General features: G+C 47.6%; 1 protein-coding gene across 1 annotated transcript in view; it reads left to right on the top strand.

Moving 5' to 3' along the window:
* The window catches only part of LONP2 (lon peptidase 2, peroxisomal), a 50635-nt gene extending 41138 nt beyond the window's left edge, over positions 1-9497 (top strand). Inside the window, exons 12-15 of the mRNA XM_055000212.1 lie at positions 1523-1665; positions 5054-5261; positions 6257-6447; positions 8383-9497. Of these exons, the coding sequence (XP_054856187.1) occupies positions 1523-1665; positions 5054-5261; positions 6257-6447; positions 8383-8604 (764 nt within the window). The 3' untranslated portion in view covers positions 8605-9497. The remainder of the gene's footprint in view (positions 1-1522; positions 1666-5053; positions 5262-6256; positions 6448-8382) is intronic.
* The last annotated feature ends 11008 nt before the right edge of the window (positions 9498-20505 follow it).

Raw genomic sequence — 20505 nt, forward strand, 5'->3', positions numbered from 1 at the left:
TATTGACTGGCCCTTGAAGGTGCAGAACATATCCATGGGATCCAACCGTTGTGTCTCCGCCCTCTTTTTTTTTTTTTTTTTTTGCTCAGCGGTGCCTTGGTTCAGCTATCCCGCTAAACCACAGTTTTATGCCCACAACTACCATGCTGCTCCATTTTCACAACCAGAAATGGCCCCAGGGAGATGCTATTTATCTTGTTGGGGAAACTTAACCTTATAGCCCATCCATACACATGAAGTTTCCCCAAGAGGAAGGAGTAGCGGTTCATCGAGGCCGTTTCAGGTTGAAAAATGGGTGGGGGGAATGTTCAAGTCCCCCCTTTCCCAACATACAATGACTTTGTTCTGAATCCAGAAGCACAGAACTCCCATACCATGTCTGTTGACCTAACCTGGGGACATCATATCCAGGAAAATGCATTGAGTCATTTGGCCTTCGCTTGCACAGTTCTGATGTGCTGCAAGTTAGTTAATTACTCTGTTTTGTTATGGTTGTTACATTAGAGCTGTGTTTTGTGCTTGTCTTCCAAACCAGAGTTTGTTCCTCGCTTTCAATCCTGGTTTGTAAGGCAATTGCAAACCAGAATTTGTTAATGCAAACTAGAAAGTAGTGTGTGTCGGAGTGGGGAGAGACAACGGATCGTGCAAGCAGTCCAGAAGCCCCTTCCAGTCTCATTTCTGTATCTGTGGTTTGGCGTTAACATCTGAGCTGAGCCTAAATCTTTCCATTCTGGTAAATTGACTTGGGAATTGTAAAACCTAATTGTTATCTTCTTATACGATAAGAAAGCAAGTGTTGAGCAGCTGCTTTGTAGGCAAAGGTTTTTTTTAAAATGCAAACCTGCTTTGTTTGGTCGCCTGTCGGGAGCCTGAGGGCTTCATGTAATGCATGTAAATCTGATTATTGGGCACGTCAGTATTCGGCCCACGTTATATTTGTAAATATAATGAGCTAAGAGAGCCTATTGTTTCGAAGCCGAAAATTGCTGTGCTGGCCATTATTGCACAACTTACAATGAGTTACCCCATTGAAATCAGTGGGCTTATACTGGAGTAACTCTGCTTAGGATTTCATTGTTAGTGTACTTAGTTCAAATTTGGGGATACATCCAAAGGGGGGGGGTGAAGGGGAGTCAGAACAGAATGAGAAGGGGCAGGTTACAAAATGAGCTTTGCTAATTGGGTTATCAGAGTATAAAGCAAAGAGAAACTTGTTTTCTGAATAGGGCAGATGGGCTTAGGAAATAAAGAATGGGGTCATTTACAGACCTGTCCGTGTTTCTCACGTCTGTCCGCGTATTTGGAGTAGATTCAGCGTGAGCTACGGCGAGAATCTACAGAGGGTGTGGCTTTCATTGTGGATTAAGGTTGCATTGAGATGTCCCGCAGTTTGTCGGTGGTGTGGAAGCAGATGACGTCATCAGGATCACACACTCCCACATTACTGTATTGATTCGGTCGAGGTGTTTTCAGGGGGATATTTCTCACATGCAAATCTGAAGTGCCCTTTTCTTTGTCTTAGAATGCAAAGAGCACGTTGCGGAAGATGCAAAAGCCGATGCCATCGGTGAGACAGCTGACCTCGCTCTGCCACCAGAAATGCCCATTTTAATTGACTTCCATGCCTTGAAAGATATCCTTGGACCACCCATGTATGAACTAGAGGTAACTATTTTTTCTCCAGCTTGATTTTGCTCCAGTTTGCCTTGGGAGCTTATATGGATGGACTGTGGATATTTTCGAAGGGGGGAAAGACTTTCCTTTTCTCAGCTTGTCCCTTTAAGTTCATGTTTATCTAAAAAATAATCCAAAATAATCATCGCATCCCTTTCCACGGCCATGCTTTTTGGAAGATTCTCATCTTCAGTGTGTGGCTGAGCTGTAGGAGATTCACTTTGTGGAACAGTTCCGTCACGTGCTAGAAACCTTTCTAAAGAATAGCCCCGTTGGAGTAGTACGTTTAAATCCTGCCTGTCCTTTAAAGAGCTCAGGATCCTTCACTCCCCTTTTATCCTCTTGGTAATCCTGTGAGGTAGGTTAGGCTGAGAACCGGACTGACCCAAGATCACCAAGCAGGTTGTTCGGGGATTTGAACCCGTGTCTCCCAGATCCTATGATGATGCTCTAACCACAACACTTTACTGATTTTAATAGTTGATAGGAAGGGTAGTGTGGTATCAAAAACCTTCCCCTTGGGGCACTGACCATAGTCTCAGAACCTATAGCCTTTGGAGAGGAACTTGACCACATTTTGTTAAAACTGGAAAAAGAAAACAGCTCTGCTTATACCCAAGAGGAAAGAGCAGAGGCTTCCCGCCCCCCCTTTAAGAAGATAGTATTAGGTGGGTAGCCATGTTGGTCTGCCATAGACAGAATAATTTGTGTCCAGTGATACCTTAGAGACAAACAAGATTTTCAGGCTGCGAGTTTTCCAGAGTCAAAGCTCCCTTCTTGAGACACAGCTGAAGAAGGGAGCTGTGACTCTTGAAAGCTTACACCCTGAAAATCTTGTTGCTCTCTTGGTGCTACTGGACTCAAATCCTGCTGTTCCCTCCTTTTAACTTTAGTTTTGTACACACAGAAGCGTTAAGTAATTAGAAGCAGTAAAACCGTTCAAGTATGGGTCTAAGACTAGAGACTCGTACGGACAAAATGTCATCAGAATCCCACCAAATATTACACACACTGAACCAGTGGTGGATTTTTGTAACCAGTTCAGGGTGAGTCCGCTTTGAATGTGGCCAGTGGCCCCAGTTGCTTCGTAGCTGTCTTAATCCTTCATCCTTCACTGCTACTGCACGGCAATGAAAAGGCTGCTTCCATCTCTGTGAAAAATATCCCCAAGTGGGTTGCGTTTGCTTTTCTCTCCTGCTGCCTGCGGTGGGCCTCTCCTTCCCTTTTTCTTCCCCAGCTCTGAGAGCTTCACCTCTGACCTTCATTCTGACATCAATAACTAGTTGAAATCAAGACCCAGCAAAGGCAATTCTCATAACAGCGCTCAGCTAGAGTTCTAGCAAAGAGAAATTGGAAGCCTAACATGATGGGATTGATTGACTCGCCAGGAGGAAATGTGAAATTAAAAAAAACCCCTGCGTTGCCCCTGTAGTCTTACAGTGGGAGTCCTTTATAAAGAATGAATTTGTATCAGCCACTTGAGAGAAACTTTACACTGAAGAATCAAAATTACATTTTCTGTGGCATCTTCTGTGGCTTACTTTAGATGGTCTTTAGGAATCTAGTCTTAAATTTAGTGGTTTCCTACCACTGTGAGGCATCTTCCATTGGAGGGAGGAGTCCTTCCTTCAGTGGAATTGGATTCTTCCTTTTGTAAACGAGAACCACTGGAACCAATCCTTTCCCTATGACGCCTGGGGCAGCATGCCTGGGGCTGTTTTAAAGAAAGTTGGAAACCTCTCGTGCCAACATTACTACTTGCTTTTGAAATTGTTTGGAAATACCTCTCTTTCCTGTGGAATTTTGCATAAGAAATAACAAATCCCCTGCTGGATCACACCAGGGGTTCATCTAGTCCACCCTCCTGTACCCTGGAGGACCAACCAACAGAGCATAGAGCCAAAGGCCTTAATGTTTTCTCATAGCACTGGGTTTCAGAAGTTTCGTGCCTCCAAACGTGGAGGTTCTCTCTAGTCGTCATGGATAGTAACCACTGGTGTTGATTCCTCCCTGCATCCATCTGATCCCCTTTCTCTTCCTGTCATCTTCCTCTGTTCTCCCTGAGAGCTTCAAGTGCTCTAGTCTCAGCCGTCATATTTCCTTACATTATTGTACATACGTATTGCTAACAGCTGTTGGAAGCAACATACGCCTTTTAAGATTTCCTGCTCTAATCCACTTAAGAAAAGGAATGTTCCTTGCAGCTTGCCCTGAACATCTGTGAAGAGGGACTCTTTCTGAAAGATGATTGGTGTTTCCCTCATGCAGAATGGCATAACGTTCTCACCCCCTGCCCTTTTCTTTTTTGTTTCTTAATGCAATTTTAGATTTGGAGTTGGGGAGAGGAATCTTTCAGCTCTGAGTCTACATGATAGAATGGGCTGTTGTTCTAATAAATATATCTAAGGCTGTGCTGTTTAGGTAACTGGGTTTCTTAAATCACATCTGATAGTCAGTACGTAAATGTTGGAGCTGCTTCCTTTCTTTTAAAACTAATTTTTGGCAGCTGATAACATATGCATCGCAAGCATCTTCGTTAGTGGCAGATAGTTGGAATAGATTTATTACATGGTCCCGCTTGTACAGCTAGAGACCACTGTTCCTGCTAACGTGCGCTCGTGCGCAATTGTGCACGAATTTTTATAGCTCAACGCACAGCAGGAGAAGCCCAGAGCATGGAGGGTTGCCGTGGGCCCCGCCTTCCCGAGACCTTGGTGTGACTACGTCCCTGGTGTGGAGGAATTTCCTCTCTGGCCTCTCAGTCCCAGTGCTGGGAGCCAGAGAAGGAGATGATGGTGGGTAGCCAGACGAATGGCCTCTCCTCCAGGTCTGCTGAGCGGTCTCTCCATTCTGGTGCTGAGAGCTGGAGGAGGCAGTAGGAGTGATCGGGTGCCCATGCAGCCTCTCTGCCACGCCCACCACAGGGTCCCTCCACCCCGGCACCAGGAGCTTGAGGAGGTGATGGTGGTGGGCGGGTGCCCACGCAGGCTTTCCGCTGCGCCATCCCTCCGTCCTGGTGCTGGAAGCTGGAGGAGGAGGCGGCAGCAGCGTACGGTCACCTATGCAGCCTCTCCGTCCCGGCGACGGGAGATGGCGGTGGCAGGCAGGCACCCATGTGGCCTCTTCACTGGCCTGCCAAGCAGCCTTTCCATCCCGGTGCTAGAAGGTGGAGGCAGCAGTGGCAGCAGGTGATTGCCCATGCAGCCTCTCCGTCAAGCAGCCTCTTCGTCCCAGCACCGGGAGCTGGAGGAGGCGGCGGCGGCGGCAGAGAGACAAAGTGGTATCAATGTAAGTCTGTATCATTATGTTACCATTATATGCAGTAAATTCATCATTTGTTTGCTCCTCCAAAAATCTTGTTTCCTCAATTTCCTTCCAGGTATCCGAGCGACTGAATCAACCAGGTGTAGCGATTGGTTTGGCTTGGACCCCCTTAGGGGGGGAGATCATGTTTGTTGAAGCCAGTCGCATGGATGGAGAGGGTCAGCTGACTTTGACCGGGCAACTGGGTGATGTCATGAAGGAGTCTGCTCATCTCGCCATCAGCTGGCTTCGTAGCAACGCAAAGAAATACCAGCTGACAAATGGTACGTGGAAACCTATCAACAGAGAACATGAGCGTAAGCCTTGGGCGCACCTTGAAAACCTTGGTTTGTTCCCAACTTGTAGGCCAAACACACAAAATGATTTGCTATGGAAGCTAAAGTGACCAGTTAGCTTGCTACCTGAGCACGGGGGGGAGGAAGGGAGGACACAGTTCCTCAATTTTCCCATTCTCATTCACATGACAACAAACCTTGTTTGGCATCTAAGTCGGGAACAGGCCTGCTGTTAGACTGGCAGTCACTGTGTTGCACTGATGGTCATCAGTTGTATTTTGAGTCTGATTGCTCTCCGCTTCGTGAATTTGTATAAATTGAAAAGCAGATTATAAAATGTCTAATAATAAGTGGTTAATAGAACAACCAGCTTGTTACAGGTTTGAAAGAATGCATTAAGATCACCACTGATCACTGGCTTTTATGGTCTCAGAGTGAATGTTCAGATAATCACATTCGCCCTACAATGTTTTTAACAAGCCACGCTTGACATTGTCTGGTTTTCCAATTGTCATTGCTGCCACCACTACCACCACACACACACACTAAAACACTTTATGGCAAACCTGCTTCTCCTCAGCCCTGCATGTGCTTTGAAGGGATAATAATACTGGTCTATCTTGAAGAACACTGTAAGGATGCTAAGATAATTGAATGCAAAGCATCTTGGCTCTTAAGCAAAGCATCTCAAGCCTATATATTATTATTAAGAATACCGTATGTGAGTATTTATGTTGCTGTTACAGGAGATCATCTGGAGAAGTTAAGGTTTACTGCCATGACATACCAGTGTGTTTTCTTCCCTTTCTCCAAAATTTCCTTTCACATTCATCACTGCTAAATGGAACAAATGCTAGGAATTCAAGTCCTCTAAGTGGGGTGGTGGTGTTGTGTATGATTTTTTTTTAAATCAAAAACTAGAAACACCGCAGGTTTGGATTTTCCACACTGATTCTCTCCCCCCCCCTTTCTTTTTCTTAAAGCTTCTGGAAGTTTTGATCTCCTTGACAACACAGACATCCATCTGCACTTCCCAGCTGGAGCCGTCACAAAAGATGGACCATCTGCTGGCGTTACCATAGTAACCTGCCTTGCCTCACTTTTCAGTGGGCGGCTTGTGCGTTCAGATGTAGCCATGACTGGAGAAATTACACTAAGAGGCCTGGTTCTTCCAGTAAGTATTGTTTGGAGAGAATTATATTGTTGAGCCTCCCCACACACATAATGCAAGTTTTAATTCCACCTTTGTTGTGAGCCACGTAGCCAGGCCTGTTATATTTCATTCCTAGACAGCCTTCTGTAATCCTCTGGTATAGTTAACACATACTTGATGTAAAAAGAAATCTGTTCTGCATTAGAAAGTTAGTAATCTTCCATGGGTGACATTTTCAAGAGAACAGAAGAGCAGATAACTGTAATTTCTTCCAGCAGCGGGGGTTAATTTTACTTAATTTGAAACTATGGCTGCTACATTACTTGGATCCTTTCTTTGAAATAGCCTTTCCCGAGAACAAGATTAACCTGTGTTAATTTCTCTCACTTCCACATAGATGACAATAAGTGACATCCCAAGTCTTTAACCATCATGAACTGAAAACATTAAATCCAAAACAATGTATAAAATTCCCCAAGTTAAAAATTTCTCCTCCTACTCCCAAATTAAGGAATGCTGTATTTATGGTGGGAGGAGAACCAGATTTGGCTGGTAGGTGGGGGAAATTCTCTGAGTAAAACAAGCTTAACATATGGAGGGCGACAGAGGAAACAGTCGTATGCATGCATTTAGCCAGCCCCTGTAGGCCCAACCCTGGTCTTGTTCAGCAAGGAAAGCACGCATGGAGACAGAAGCCTGTTGCCTTTTCATAGCATTCGCATCCGGTGATGTTCCACAAGCCGCAAATGAGGCTTGTGCAATCTGTGACCTTCCAAGCTGGGCAGTCTAAAAACCACGGATGGCTGTTCAGTTTGGCAGGTCTCAAATTGCCCAGGCCTTCCCTTGCTGCGCTGTGTTCCTTTAAGCATTTTTCTCCCAGCATCTTTGTCCCACCCTTCCTCCAAATCCTACAGAAAAGCTGTACCCCTCTCATCCCATTTAGGTTATTATATAGTTAAGGCTACATGTACCAGGGTTGTTTGTGTTTTGTGCTCCTGGAAATTCAGATTTGTAACCAGGAAACCCAAATTATGTCTATACAGTCAATGTGCTTTACAGTTTTTCTATTTAATAGTAAAGGTATTGACATAATTTAGAATTTTCTGGAGAAGAAGAACATGACTAAGGGTGCAGAAGTGGAGGGGGAGGAGTTTGAAGAAATTGTGTGGTGGGGCAGATTTATTAGCTACAGGAGAAAGGGACAGAACTGCATTAGAGCCCAAACATGATGTTTCTCTGTCAAAGCTCCTTCACTATATTTTAGGCTTTCTTTGTGTGTAGCCATGAGGGCTAGAAACTTGCTTTTAAAATGAAAGCTAAGTGGACAAAGATGCTGAGTTCTTGCCTAGCTGTTACACATAGCAGCATTGCTTCTAAAGGTTTTGTCAGGAACATCTTTACACCAAACATGAAGAGGAAAGCTTAAATGGGTGCTTCTGCTGCATGTTAGTGAGGAAAACACCACTCATGGGTGTCAAAGGTCCCTGACCTGGATTGCCCAGGTGAGCCTGATCTTATTGGATCTCAGAAGCTAAGCAAGGTCAGCCTTGGTTAGTAATAGAATGGGAGACCTCCAACGAAGACCATGGTTGCAGAGGCAGGCAAACCACCTGTGTTAGTTTTTCGCCTTGAAAATCCTACTGGGATGGGGGATGGTCACAAGTCAGCTATGACTTGAGGGTACTCTCCACCATCAAGCGTCAAATGAATGATTGTGCCAGTTCAGTTGTTTTGTACTTGCACCATATTTCTACTCAGACAGGAGATGTGTTCTTAGTGACTGTCAGTCAGTACTTGCTCTTTAGTTTGGAACAAGGTTCCGAATATTTTTCTGCAACTTGTATCCTGCATTTATAGCATTCAGGGGAAATGACGCAGATTTTAACACAGAAATAACCAAAGCCTCCCGCTTAAATCTCTTAGCTTTCTTCCCATTACATTCTGTGTCTTTAACAGGTTGGAGGAATTAAGGACAAAGTTCTAGCTGCACACAGAGCTGGGCTGAAGAGAATTATCATTCCGCAAAGAAATGAGAAAGACCTTGAAGAAATTGCAGCCAACGTGCGGCAGGATCTGGATTTTGTGATGACTAGCTGCCTGGATGAAGTTCTGAATGCAGCTTTTGAGGGGGGATTTTCTGCCAAGACTAGACTTGATCACTTCAGTAGTAAACTTTAAGAAAGTGACTGACTGGGTTTGCACAAGGAACGAATTTCAAAGCTGATGTTCACCTGGCAGGCTATAAAAATGAGGGAGTATAAAAGCAGGGACATTAGCCACCAGGTTGTCATAGCAAGGGGATCCTCTTCAAAGCGACCCCTGTAAATCTGCCAGCCATTCATTTTGGCCTTAATATGTGTTAATAGGGAACAATCTATAGACACAGATTTCAACCCTAATCTCTTTAATGATGATTATTCCTTTGTAATATTACAGAGTAGACTTCTTCAGGAGCAAAAGTGTATTGTCCTCTCACATGATCCTGCAGGAAATTATTTCCTAACACTACTGTTGATTTTCCCCCTCCAGAAAAATGGAGGTGAATGAGATTTCCCAGCCTGAATTTCAGTGAAATTGGCATAAGCATTAGGCAGCAGTGCAATTCAGGGTGTTTTTTGTTTTGTTTTAATCCTAAGGAATTTAATGCAAATGGTTAGTGCAGCATGGGTCTTGTAAGTACTGAGATCAGTTGTTTTTTGTTTCCTATGAGGTGATTTACAAAGAACAGGTTTTGAGGAGATACAGGGGGTGGCTACATTAAACATATACAACTTGTACTTCAAATGCAGGATTTGGGAGCAGAAGTACCAGGCTTTGAATACTGTTGTTGTATACACTGGAAACAGAACACTTTCTGATAAGTGACTGCATATATTGTTTGGCATCTCCTACTGTTGATCCTCCTTTAATTGTTTTAAATTATAAATTGCTACATTCATCTCATTTCAGTGGGTGGAGGTATTTACTTTGAGGGGGTATAACAGATGAGCTGCCTCAGCTGTTACGGGATTGTTTTTTTTGGTTAATTTTAAAACCTGATTTTTCGCCATTAAAAATTTTCCTTTTCTGGAGAGTTGTAAATTTTGGAGCTGAGACACAGAACAAAAGAGAGGTTGTACAAAGAGCAGCATTTGCCTCCTTTGCGGGTGGAAACATCCTACAAGTGATACACAGCAGGAATGAAAAGTAGCCGTTACATAAATACAAGGAGGGCAATGTTGTGAAAAGGGAATCTCTCTCCACATAGACAACCTCAAGATACCAAGCCTCTGATTCCAGCTGATGTACAAATGCAGGCTTGTCAGTGAAGTAACAGCTGTCGAGTCCGAATGTGCGATCTGACACACATAGACACGAGGGAAGCTTCCTGTGGCATGCACCAGCAAGTTTGGACCTGGGATATTTTTAGAATGGATCCATACCCTATCTTAATTGAAAAGTTGTTAAGAATTTCCATGTGTATCCTCAGCAAAGGCAGTCAAAATAATTCTTGTCAGCTACTGAATGTCCAGCTTTCTTTTCTAAAGCACTTTTAAAGGGGCCAGGGAACAGAAACACTTTTGGGGGGGGCCTTGCTAGTCATGGTGTCAAATAAGATGCTGAACTAGATGAACCAGTGGTCTGATACAGCAAGGTTCTTATGACTTCTGAGATACAGTACCACTTGAGAGGCCACAATATATGATTACTAAGAACTTTAGATGTGCAACTTGGCAGATACCTCTTCTTAACACACAGCATGCAGGGGTAGGTTTGGGCACATTCACTGATGTGCCAAGCACCAAGTTGTTTTTATTAGCAGCTTTGGAACATGCCCCCCACAAAGCTGCAATTACTTTACTAGACTGATACAACTGAACATACAAGCAGCACTACTGAACTTTGTAATTAGATGTATAAGTAAAGTTTTTAATTAGTGGCATTTTGAATTCTACAGGCACACATTTCAGCAACTCTGAATGCTTTACCATGCAGGATTATTTTTCACTTTATTTTATTTATTGCTTTCAGCTGTTCATGCTCCCTACACACACACAATCGTGTACATCTATTCCAGTCATGCATAGCAAAGAGCTTCCAAAGTCATAACCTCATCACACCAGGAGGTATTTGATCAATGCAAGATTGTAACTGATACTGGTGGGGCTAAGTTTGTTAAGACAGGCCGCTATCATTTGGCTGCATGGAAACAAAAATGCTCCACAGCTTGCAAAACGGGACCCATTTAAACACTTCCCTTTCAGCCACTCTCAAAATAAGCTTTGGAAGAAGTTTATTATTTAACTACTGCTCCTTACGAGTTTTTAAACTCAACTGTTTCACTAAATGTAATCTACATTTGTCATGTAATCAACTTAAGATGCTTAAACTCGTCCAGTTCAACTATTACACTGCCATGAATGCTTCATTAGAGATGCATGGGAGTGCAAAAAATTCACTTTTCCAAACACATTTCCTGACAACTTCCTCAGCCTTTTCTTCAGGCATTCCCCTGCCCCTTCACTCAGTTTGTTCCTCCTTGAACCCAGATTTATGTTTGTCCATGGCACTTGCTTCCTTTGAGGAGGCTCCTTTCGTAGCTGGACTCTTCCCTCCCCCACTTCTGCAATCCAAGCTTTGTGGAAATCGATGAACTTCCACCCCCACTGCCAAGGAATGCAACCTTTTGTCCTCCTGCTAGCTAGGGAGGGAGCGGAGCCTGCAAGCCCCCACTCCCAGAAACACACTGCCTGAAGCATTGTAGCAGAAAGCTTATGTAAGGAAGTAACTGGGCAAGGCAGGAAATGGGGTGGGGGCTTTGTGTGCCCTTCGAATGGTGCAGTAACTCTGTGGGTTTTCAGAATAATGTTGAAACAGAAGGTGAATGGGATAACAACCCCCTCGTCACCCCAAGCTTCCTGGCTGATTGTACAACATGGAAAAGTCTTCATCCCCTTGGTGTAGGATAAAAGAATGCTGAGGGCAAACAATCTTTAAGGAGACCCTGTTTTCCATATGAAACAAAAAAGACATCCAAGTACCTGTCACAAGGGCAGGGCTTCGCTTGTATTTGGAAATTTCCCTCTTATGAGGTATACTCGATTCTGTACTACATGAAAACACGGCTGAGTAGCAAATTAAGGCTATACAGGAGCTAGTAAAGAGCTAAATATATTTTCTAAGTGGCTGGGGCAGGTAAGACTGAAGAAGCCTGCCACAAGACTTTGCTGGAGCCTGCCACATGAGACTTGATTTGTCCAGGAGCTATGTGCACCTGGGCACCTAATTGTCAGGGCGGCAGCAGGGGTCAGATCAAGAATTCTTGAAATAGTAGGGCTCTAAGCAAGGAAGTTATGCGAAAAAAAACTCCTAAAACCCTGCCAGGGTAATTATACCCAATGCACATTTCAAATGGAAGCCCACATACACATCTCCTTCACTGGTTAATGAAGATGGTGGTCTCTTTTCCACAAGACACTGTCATGTTGGCCATTCTTTTCTTGTAAGTCCTGTGCAGGAACAAACTTCAGGAGACTCAAGTGCAGAAAGCAGTCAAGCAGCTGCTTGTTTCAAGGAGGCTGGTCTAGCATGCTCTGGAAAGAGGATACAACCCACCCATATACATGGATATCCAAGTATGTAGATGAATTGCTCGGCCGTTTTCAAGAGGAATTTCTGCTTTGGACTAACCTACTTCTAGCCCTCTCGTTACACATCATATGTACCGAAGCAAGCAGCCTCTAAGACATAAACCCATACACTAATGTTTCATTTCTATACTCCCATTTCCAAGCTTAACAAGTAAAGGCAGTACAAAACAATCCAAACTGGTATAACCTGCACATCAACAACCAGGAACTGATGCAGAATGATGAAACACTTGGGACTTCTCTCCAACCACGCATTGTATCCAGTTCTGGGAAGAGATTTGTTGCTCTCTTCCTCTCACTGGCCTAGCCTTTTCTGAATATGAAAACTTGAGATAAAGTTTCACTAAACCCAGTGGGGTTTCTGAATAAACGTAGAAACCGGCTGTGAGAGTTCTGCATATTCAGTTCAATTAGGCAGCCTGCTTAATAAAACGGACACAAGGGGAAAGCCTAGTTCCAATTGCAATGTGCTGTGCCTTTTTCAATGCAGCACTGCTTTGCTCCTTTAGTAGCCATTTTTAAAAACCCGTCAGGAAGTCAGCCACTTCAGCATACTCCGAGTTGAAATGGGGGAAGACAAAGTATTGCATTAAGTACAAAATAGGGCTAAATAGGCAGCGTGGCATTGTGTTAATCCTGACTTCTTATATATGAGTTTTTAAAACCATATTTTTCTTCACTGATGTTTCTACCACTGAGTTGCAGCGCTGGCTTTTATTTACAATTGATAAAGCACTCCATGCTGACCAGATGGGGGAATGCATTCTTTTATTTAAAAAAAAAAATACAAGGCCTGGAAGCAATCCAGTCCTCCCCAGCTAAGACATTTAAAAATGTCGGGTAGCAAGGCTAAGGACAACCTCCACCTGATACTTGGAGAGCTGTTGCTAGCAAAAGCAGGTATGCACTAATAGGTCTGTGGCAGTTTCATGTCAAACAAAACACTAGGGACTAGAGACGCATGCACCCATGCTGCTAGGTGAAAAGTTTCACCTGTTTTTGTACTTAATCCAAAGACAGACTAAGCACCTGCACTGTGTTCCCAGATGTGTGCCTCAGTGGCATAGGGATAATTCATGGGAGTGCACAGAGCTACAAGCGGCCCGTGCACCTTCAATGGTGGTCCCTTGGAGAAGTTAAAACATAGGGCTAGCATCAAATCCAGCACCTGACATGTTTGTGAAGCCAGGATGGCCCTAATTATTAGTCAATAACCATGCTGCCGATGTTTGTCTGGGCACACGCCCTTTGATTACATGCACTCACGGAGCATCTAAAAATATATACTCTTGCTCTGCTTCGTGCCCACTCTTTAGGAAAAGAGGCAGAAGGAAATATGGGTTCATCTTCGTTCTTCTGTGCCTCCACACATGGGGACTGCGCAGGCGCAGGCCAGCCGCCGGAGAATTTTCTAGAGCTTCCATGGCTCCGAAGGGGCCGTTTGTCGCGCGCCTCAGCGACCGTTTTCCCGCCCAAACGGTCACGTGATCCTCCAGCGACCAACGGCCCCTTCCCTCAGTTCTCTTCTTGCCGCCGCTTGGAGAGAACGTGAGCTTCGTTGCTCTGTGCTTTTGTGCTTCGTGCTTTATTCTGACTGATTGCTTGGCTTTTGACTTCGGACTTCGTGACCTCGACTATTCTTCGGATCTCGTTTGGACTTTGTTGTGGACTCGGTAATTTGACTCGGACTGTTTGTTGACCTTCCTTTTGCGTGCCCCTGAAGATGGCCTCAAAGGCTCTCTTCAAGCATTGCCTCCAATGCCACACTAAAATGGCCAAGACCGATGGCCATGAACTGTGCCTGTTCTGTTTGGGGGAGACCCATAATGTAACGGCCTGTAAGATTTGCCAGGGCTTCACCAGCAAGGCCCGACAGGAGCGCAAGGCCCGTCTTAACTCCTCCCTGTGGCAGAAGGTCATGTCCGGAGGCGCCCCGTTGCCCTCCTCCAAGGCCGGCCCTAGCCCCTCTGCCGAACGGCATTCCGGAGCTGGCTCAGTGGCCTCCGCGAGGTCGGGGTCGAAACCGCGTCCCCCGAGTGCCTCGGCGTCGAGAGCGGCCTCTCCAGCGCAGGGACCGGTGCGGCCGCCCCGTAGCGCATCTTCCACCAGGTCGGATCCGAGACCGACATCGGAACCGAGGATCCGTCTACCGAGTCCCCGGTCGGAACCGACGACCGGGTCGATTCCGGCAAAACCTAAGAGATCGAGGCCGAGGTCCCCTTCGAAGGCGAGGAGCGCGTCGGTTCCGAGGTCTTCTTCGGAACCGGCGAAGAAGAAGAAGAAGACCAAACATCACCGGTCGCCGCATCCCGCTCCCCAGGAAGAGGTCATCGTGCTTCCTCACACGCCTTCCCCTCATCTGGGCTCCCCGGAGCCAGAAGACATCTCCGTTCCGGTGCCGGATCCGATGGCCTTCGAGACGGTGCCCGCAGAATTCTCTTCGGGACCGGAGCCGAGCCCGCGCCGTCGGATCCGAACATCGCCTGCTCTTCGGTCGCCGAGGCTGGAACCGAGCCCGTCTCCTCGTCGGAGCCGTCCGTCGCCTGCCCGTCCGTCTCCACCAGCTGCCGGTCGTGAGCGACGTCGGTCTGGGGACAGTGTCCGATCGGTCCGGTCCACTGCGTCCCGACATCGACAGGCCTCCTACCTCCCCTCGCCATACCATTGCCAGTGGGAAGGGGCACCTGCAGGTTTCTCCGTGTCGGAACCGAGGCCTTCGACATCGAGGTCGACGTGGGCTCCCCCTCCGCACCAGGTTCCGGAATCCCAGCTCGGTTCCGATGAGGAGGATGTGGAGAGCTTTGGCGGCTACCAGTCGGAGTCCTGGTCCGAACCATCGCCAGCTGAAGAGCTTGTACCATCTGCGGACTCGCCATTCGAGGACCTCCGCATCTACGCCGACCAGATGGCGAGGATGGCCAAGGCTCTCGAGATGGACATCTCCTCGGCGGTTCCCCAGACCAAGGACAAGCTCCTCAAGCGCATTTATGGAGACAACCCGGCATATGTTGGCTTCCCCATGCTCGAGGGTCTTGAGGAAATCGTGGAGAAGGTGTGGCAGGTGCCCTGCGATCAACCTCCAACATCCAAGAGGATTGAGCAGCTCTACAAGATCAAGCAGGGTACCTGGCCGGCGCTGGTGAAACACCCTCCACCTTCCTCCTTGGTCACAGAGGAGTTCAACCCCAGGCGATCGGGTCACTCCTCGGTACCTGCCGATAAGGAGGGCAAGAAACTGGATGCCATGGGCAGGCGCCAATACATTGTTTCTTCCCTAGGTCTGAGGATTGCCAACTATCAGACCATCATGGCAGGGTACCAGCTGTACCTCTAGGAGAAGTTGGCATCCTATACACGAGACCTCCCTCCTGAGCAGAAGGCTGTGGTGTCCCTGCTGCAGACAGAGGCTGTGAGGCTGTCTAAGCAGCAGATGAACGCTGGAAGCCACGCTGCTGACACTGCTGCTAGAGGAATGGCTTCGGCGGTGGTCCTCAGGCGCCACTCCTGGTTGCGGTCTACGGCCCTGTCCCAAGAGGTGCGTTCCAGAGTGGAGAGCATGCCATTTGAGGGGGACTCGCTCTTTTCCAAAGCGACCGACGAGACCCTGAAGAAAAAGAAAGAGGACCAGCAGACGGCGCGGTCTTTGGGCCTGGCTCCAGCGGACAAGCCCTCCTCCAGGTCACGGTACGCTCCCCGATCTGGTCCTTACCATTACCAGGGCAGATACCATCAACAGCGGCCAGGCTACCAGCAGTATCCTGCCTACCAACAGCGGCCTTACCCTCCCGCACAACAGCAGAGGAGGCGTCGGCCCTTCAAGCCTCGTCCGGCACAACAACCGGCCCAGCAGAAGGATCAGCAGGGCACCGGGAGGCAGTACTGACGGGTCACGCCAGCCGTATCCCCGAACTTTTCGGACAGACTTAGTCCACTCCTCTCTGAGTGGGAGTCAATAACATCTGACTCATGGGTCTTAACTATTGTTGAACTGGGATACGGGCTGGAGTTCGTTGAGCTGCCTAGATGCAGTTCACCCCTGACAGCTGTCAATAACACTATGGCCGAGCTGGATGCGGAGATCGTGTCGCTCTTGGCCAAAGGTGCTGTGGAAGAATTGCCCTATGAGAACTCTGTAAAGGGATTCTTCTCTAGGTTCTTCCTGGTCCCTAAGAAGGATGGGGGCTTACGTCCCATCTTGGATCTGAGGGGCCTTAATGCCTTCCTCAAGGTGACCAAATTCAAAATGGTGACGTTGGCGGCTGTGATCGCCTTGCTGAAACAGGGGGATTGGTTTGCGGTTCTTGACTTAAAAGACGCATACTTTCACGTGGGCATACGGAAGGAGCACAGGAAGTACCTGAGCTTTGTTTACCGGCAACGGGTTTTCCGGTATAAGGTGCTCCCCTTTGGCCTGTCCACTGCCCCACGAGTGTTCACTAAATGTGTGGCCCCTGTGGTTTCCTTCCTACGGGAAGAAGGCTGTACCATCTTTCCGTACCTCGATGACTGGCTCATCGTGGCTGAATCAGAGTCTAGGCTGGTACAGGACATTGGCTTGGTACTTAGCACTTGCCAACGCCTGGGGCTCCTGGTGAACTTGGAGAAATCCAAACTGGTGCCCAACTGCAAGGTGTCCTACATTGGTGCACTGTTAGACTCTGTGGAGGGTAAGGCCCTGCTCCCCTTGGAGAGGGCTCGGTCCCTAAGGGGTCTAGTGGCCGTGTTTAAAAGGAACCGGTTCCAGTCTGTGCGCACTATCCAGTGCTTACTAGGGCATATGGCAGCGGCCACCTCCGTGGTGCCTTTCGCTAGGCTGCGTATGCGCCCTCTACAGAACTGGTTTGTGCGGAGGTATGATGCTCTACTGCACCCTCCGTCCCTCAAATTCTCTATCCCGAGGGTCATCCTCTCCTCCCTGGACTGGTGGCTGTCTGATGACAACTTGTTTAGAGGGACCCCTTTCGGGTATCAACACCATGACATCACGGTTACCACTGATGCCTCTCTGTTGGGATGGGGGGCTTACTGTGGTGATGTGTCGGTGCAAGATGTCTGGTCTGACAGGGAAAAGACCCTCCATATCAATGTGCTTGAACTAAGGGCCATTCGTTTCGCACTTGTGTCTCTTACAGCACTGCTGAGAAATCGTCATGTCTTGGTGCAGACGGACAACACGACTGCCATGTACTACGTGAATCAGCAGGGGGGCACAGTGTCCATGGCCCTGTGCCGGGAAGCCACACTCACTTGGCAGTGGGCTATCAAGAACGGCGTGTCGCTCCGTGCTATACACGTGGCTGGGTCAGACAATGCCCGGGCAGATGCCCTCAGCAGGGTCCCTTTACTGGAACACGAGTGGGAACTGAACGTAGAGTGCGTTGGGCCGATCTTCCAGATGTGGGGTCATCCAGTGATAGATGTGTTCGCCACTGCGGCGACCACCAAGGCCCACACGTTCTGTTCCAGGGCAGGGAGCGACCCCCTCTCTATTGGGGATGCCTTCCAGTTTACGTGGACGCAGGGCTTGCACTACATGTTTCCTCCATTCCCCTTGATTCCCAGGGTCCTGTGCAAGATAGAGGAGGACGGGACGGACTGCATCCTAGTGGCCCCCTTCTGGCCACGGCAGGTTTGGTTCCCGAAGCTCCTGCGAATGTCCCAACGGACGTATGTGAGTCTGCCCCCTCGGCAAGACCTTCTCCTAAACGGGAGCCTGGTCCACCACGATCCAAGGAAGCTGCATCTAACGGCTTGGCGGATCGTTCCTCCCCGATAGGCTTTACTGACGAGGTACAGAGGGTCCTCCTGAATGCTCGTCGGCCATCCACTAGGCGCGCTTATGCGGCCAAGTGGCGCAGGTTTGAGCTCTGGGCACTTGCCAGAGGAGTGGTGCCTGACATCAGTCCCTTGGGGGTGGTGTTCGAGTATTTGTGCCACTTGCGTGGCCTGGGCTTGAAGGCTTCCTCCCTCAAGGTCCACCTGGCAGCGATATCAGCTGCTCACACCCGAGTTGAGGGTGCTACGGTGTTTTCTCACCCACAATCCCGCCAGTTCCTTAAGGGCATGTACAATCTTTACCCACCTGTGTCAGCGCCAGTGCCTCAGTGGTCGCTGTCCTTGGTGCTCTCACGTCTCATGTTGCCTCCATTTGAACCTATGGCTACCTGCCCCTTGGATATGCTATCCTACAAGGTAGCATTCTTGGTGGCCGTCACATCGGCCAGACGGGTCAGTGAGCTGTCTGCACTGCGGTCTGACCCTCCCTTTCTTGTGTTTCATCCCAACAAGGTGGTCCTGCGTCCCTGCCTTGGGTTCCTGCCTAAGGTGGTGTCCGCCTTCCACCTCTCGCAGGATATCTCACTGCCTGCATTCTTTCCTCAACCCTCCTCTAAGGGGGAAAAGGCCCTCCATACCCTAGACTTGAAGAGGGCCCTAGCCTATTACCTGGATAGGACGAAGGGATTCCGCACCTGTCCTCACCTGTTTGTATGCTTTGGGGCCAAGGACAAGGGTAACAGGGCTTCCTCACAGACCCTGTCTAGGTGGATTGTGACGGCCATTAGCAAGGCCTATTCCCTAGCAGGGGTGGCTTGCCCGCTTCATGTCAGAGCCCACTCCACGCGGTCCCAAGCATCCTCTTCGGCACTCCTCAGGGGGGTGCCCCTGGTTAACATTTGTAAAGCAGCCACATGGTCCTCTGCAGACACCTTTGTCAGGCATTACGCCGTTGATGTCAATGCGGAGCAGGATGTATCTGTGGCCAAGGCTGTCTTACACTCCCTTTTTTCCTGAGGGAGTTTTGGGATGACTTTCTTGGCGTACCTGCTGGGTACCCTTGAGTGAAAGTGTGTATATATGTACCTGGGGGTGTGTATATATGTAAATATTGAGTATTTATGTGTCCTTACACAGTATTTTTACATAGATGTATATATGCATATCTATTTATTGTTGATCTTGTTTGCTTAATAAAATTGTGTTGGACTTCACCCCCGCCTTCCTTATTGTGTGAAGCTTGGTACACTCCCATGTGTGGAGGCACAGAAGAACGAAGATGAAAACAGGGTTAACATACCTGTAACTTATGTTCATCGAGTTCTTCTGTGCTGACACACAACCCTCCCTCCTACCCCGCTGTGAACTCCAATGCACAATACTGTGATGGCTGTAACGGATATTGGTGTTTTTAAGGTGTTACGGCTGAAGTGTGTTGGTCAAGCGGCGGCAAGGGAGAACTGAGGGAAGGGGCCGTTGGTCGCTGGAGGATCACGTGACCGTTTGGGCGGGAAAACGGTCGCTGAGGCGCGCGACAAACGGCCCCTTCGGAGCCATGGAAGCTCTAGAAAATTCTCCGGCGGCTGGCCTGCGCCTGCGCAGTCCCCATGTGTGTCAGCACAGAAGAACTCGATGAACATAAGTTACAGGTATGTTAACCCTGTTATATGTTTAAACTATGCTCTGGAATCAAATCAGGCAAGGTTAATATAGCAAACCCATTTCAGACAATAAAAACAAAAATATTTAGCACCATATGGACAATACGAAAAACAGAAGTCTTTATTCTAAACTTACTTACATGTACACTGCTGGCAATTCCTTCCCTGTTTTGAATAGAAAAGTGGTTAGCAGCACAGACAATGTCTTTTCCAGGACAATTCTAATCTACTGAATTCAGTATTATGACAAGCTATTTTTATATAGCAAAGTGCAATTTAACAACATATTAATAATAAATAAAGGCACTATTCAGCCTGCAAGCAAAGACATGTAGAAGAGCTCCTCAAAGAACGTGGAGTAATCCTCTTCCCAGCCCGCGCTGACATCATGCCAGGCATGCTGCAGTGCCTCACTATTCCAGTAAACTGGATCCCTCCCTGTGCCTTACTTACCTGCCTGCAGCAGCAGCAACTGACAGAGGAACACAGACCGTCAGTCTATCAAGGTCAGTATTGACTAGCAGCAGTTCTCCAGTTTGTCAGCCAGAAGGCTTTGCACATCATCCACTGTCTGACTTTTGACTGGAGATGCCAGAGACTCAACAAAGGACCTGAGTGCAAATCAGGTACTCTACAAATATGCCACAACCACACCCAATAATATACTCCACTTTAAATAACCCTTTAAAATGCATTAGCATGGAGAAGCAGCCTGATTTCCATTACTAAAACAAATCACAGGGAGACGACATCCCTAATTTCTAGAAAACCCAGCATGCTGCTTCCCAAGAATCTCAACCAGCAATGCCCCCCAAAAGTGCCAGCGCAGAAGGGCACTGAGAGAGTAGCGACCTGCTAGCAACGAAGGAAGCTGGCCTAGGCCCTGACATGATCCACGTTCATCTGGTGCAAGAATAAGCACCATCCAAAAGTCAGAATAATAAGAAACATTAAACAATACTACTTTGGATAAGCTTTGCATTAAGGCAAAAAAAAAATCCACTACATTTTCA

The sequence above is a fragment of the Eublepharis macularius genome, chromosome 16 (genome assembly GCF_028583425.1).
Source record: "Eublepharis macularius isolate TG4126 chromosome 16, MPM_Emac_v1.0, whole genome shotgun sequence".
NCBI classification, from domain to species: Eukaryota; Metazoa; Chordata; class Lepidosauria; order Squamata; family Eublepharidae; genus Eublepharis; species Eublepharis macularius.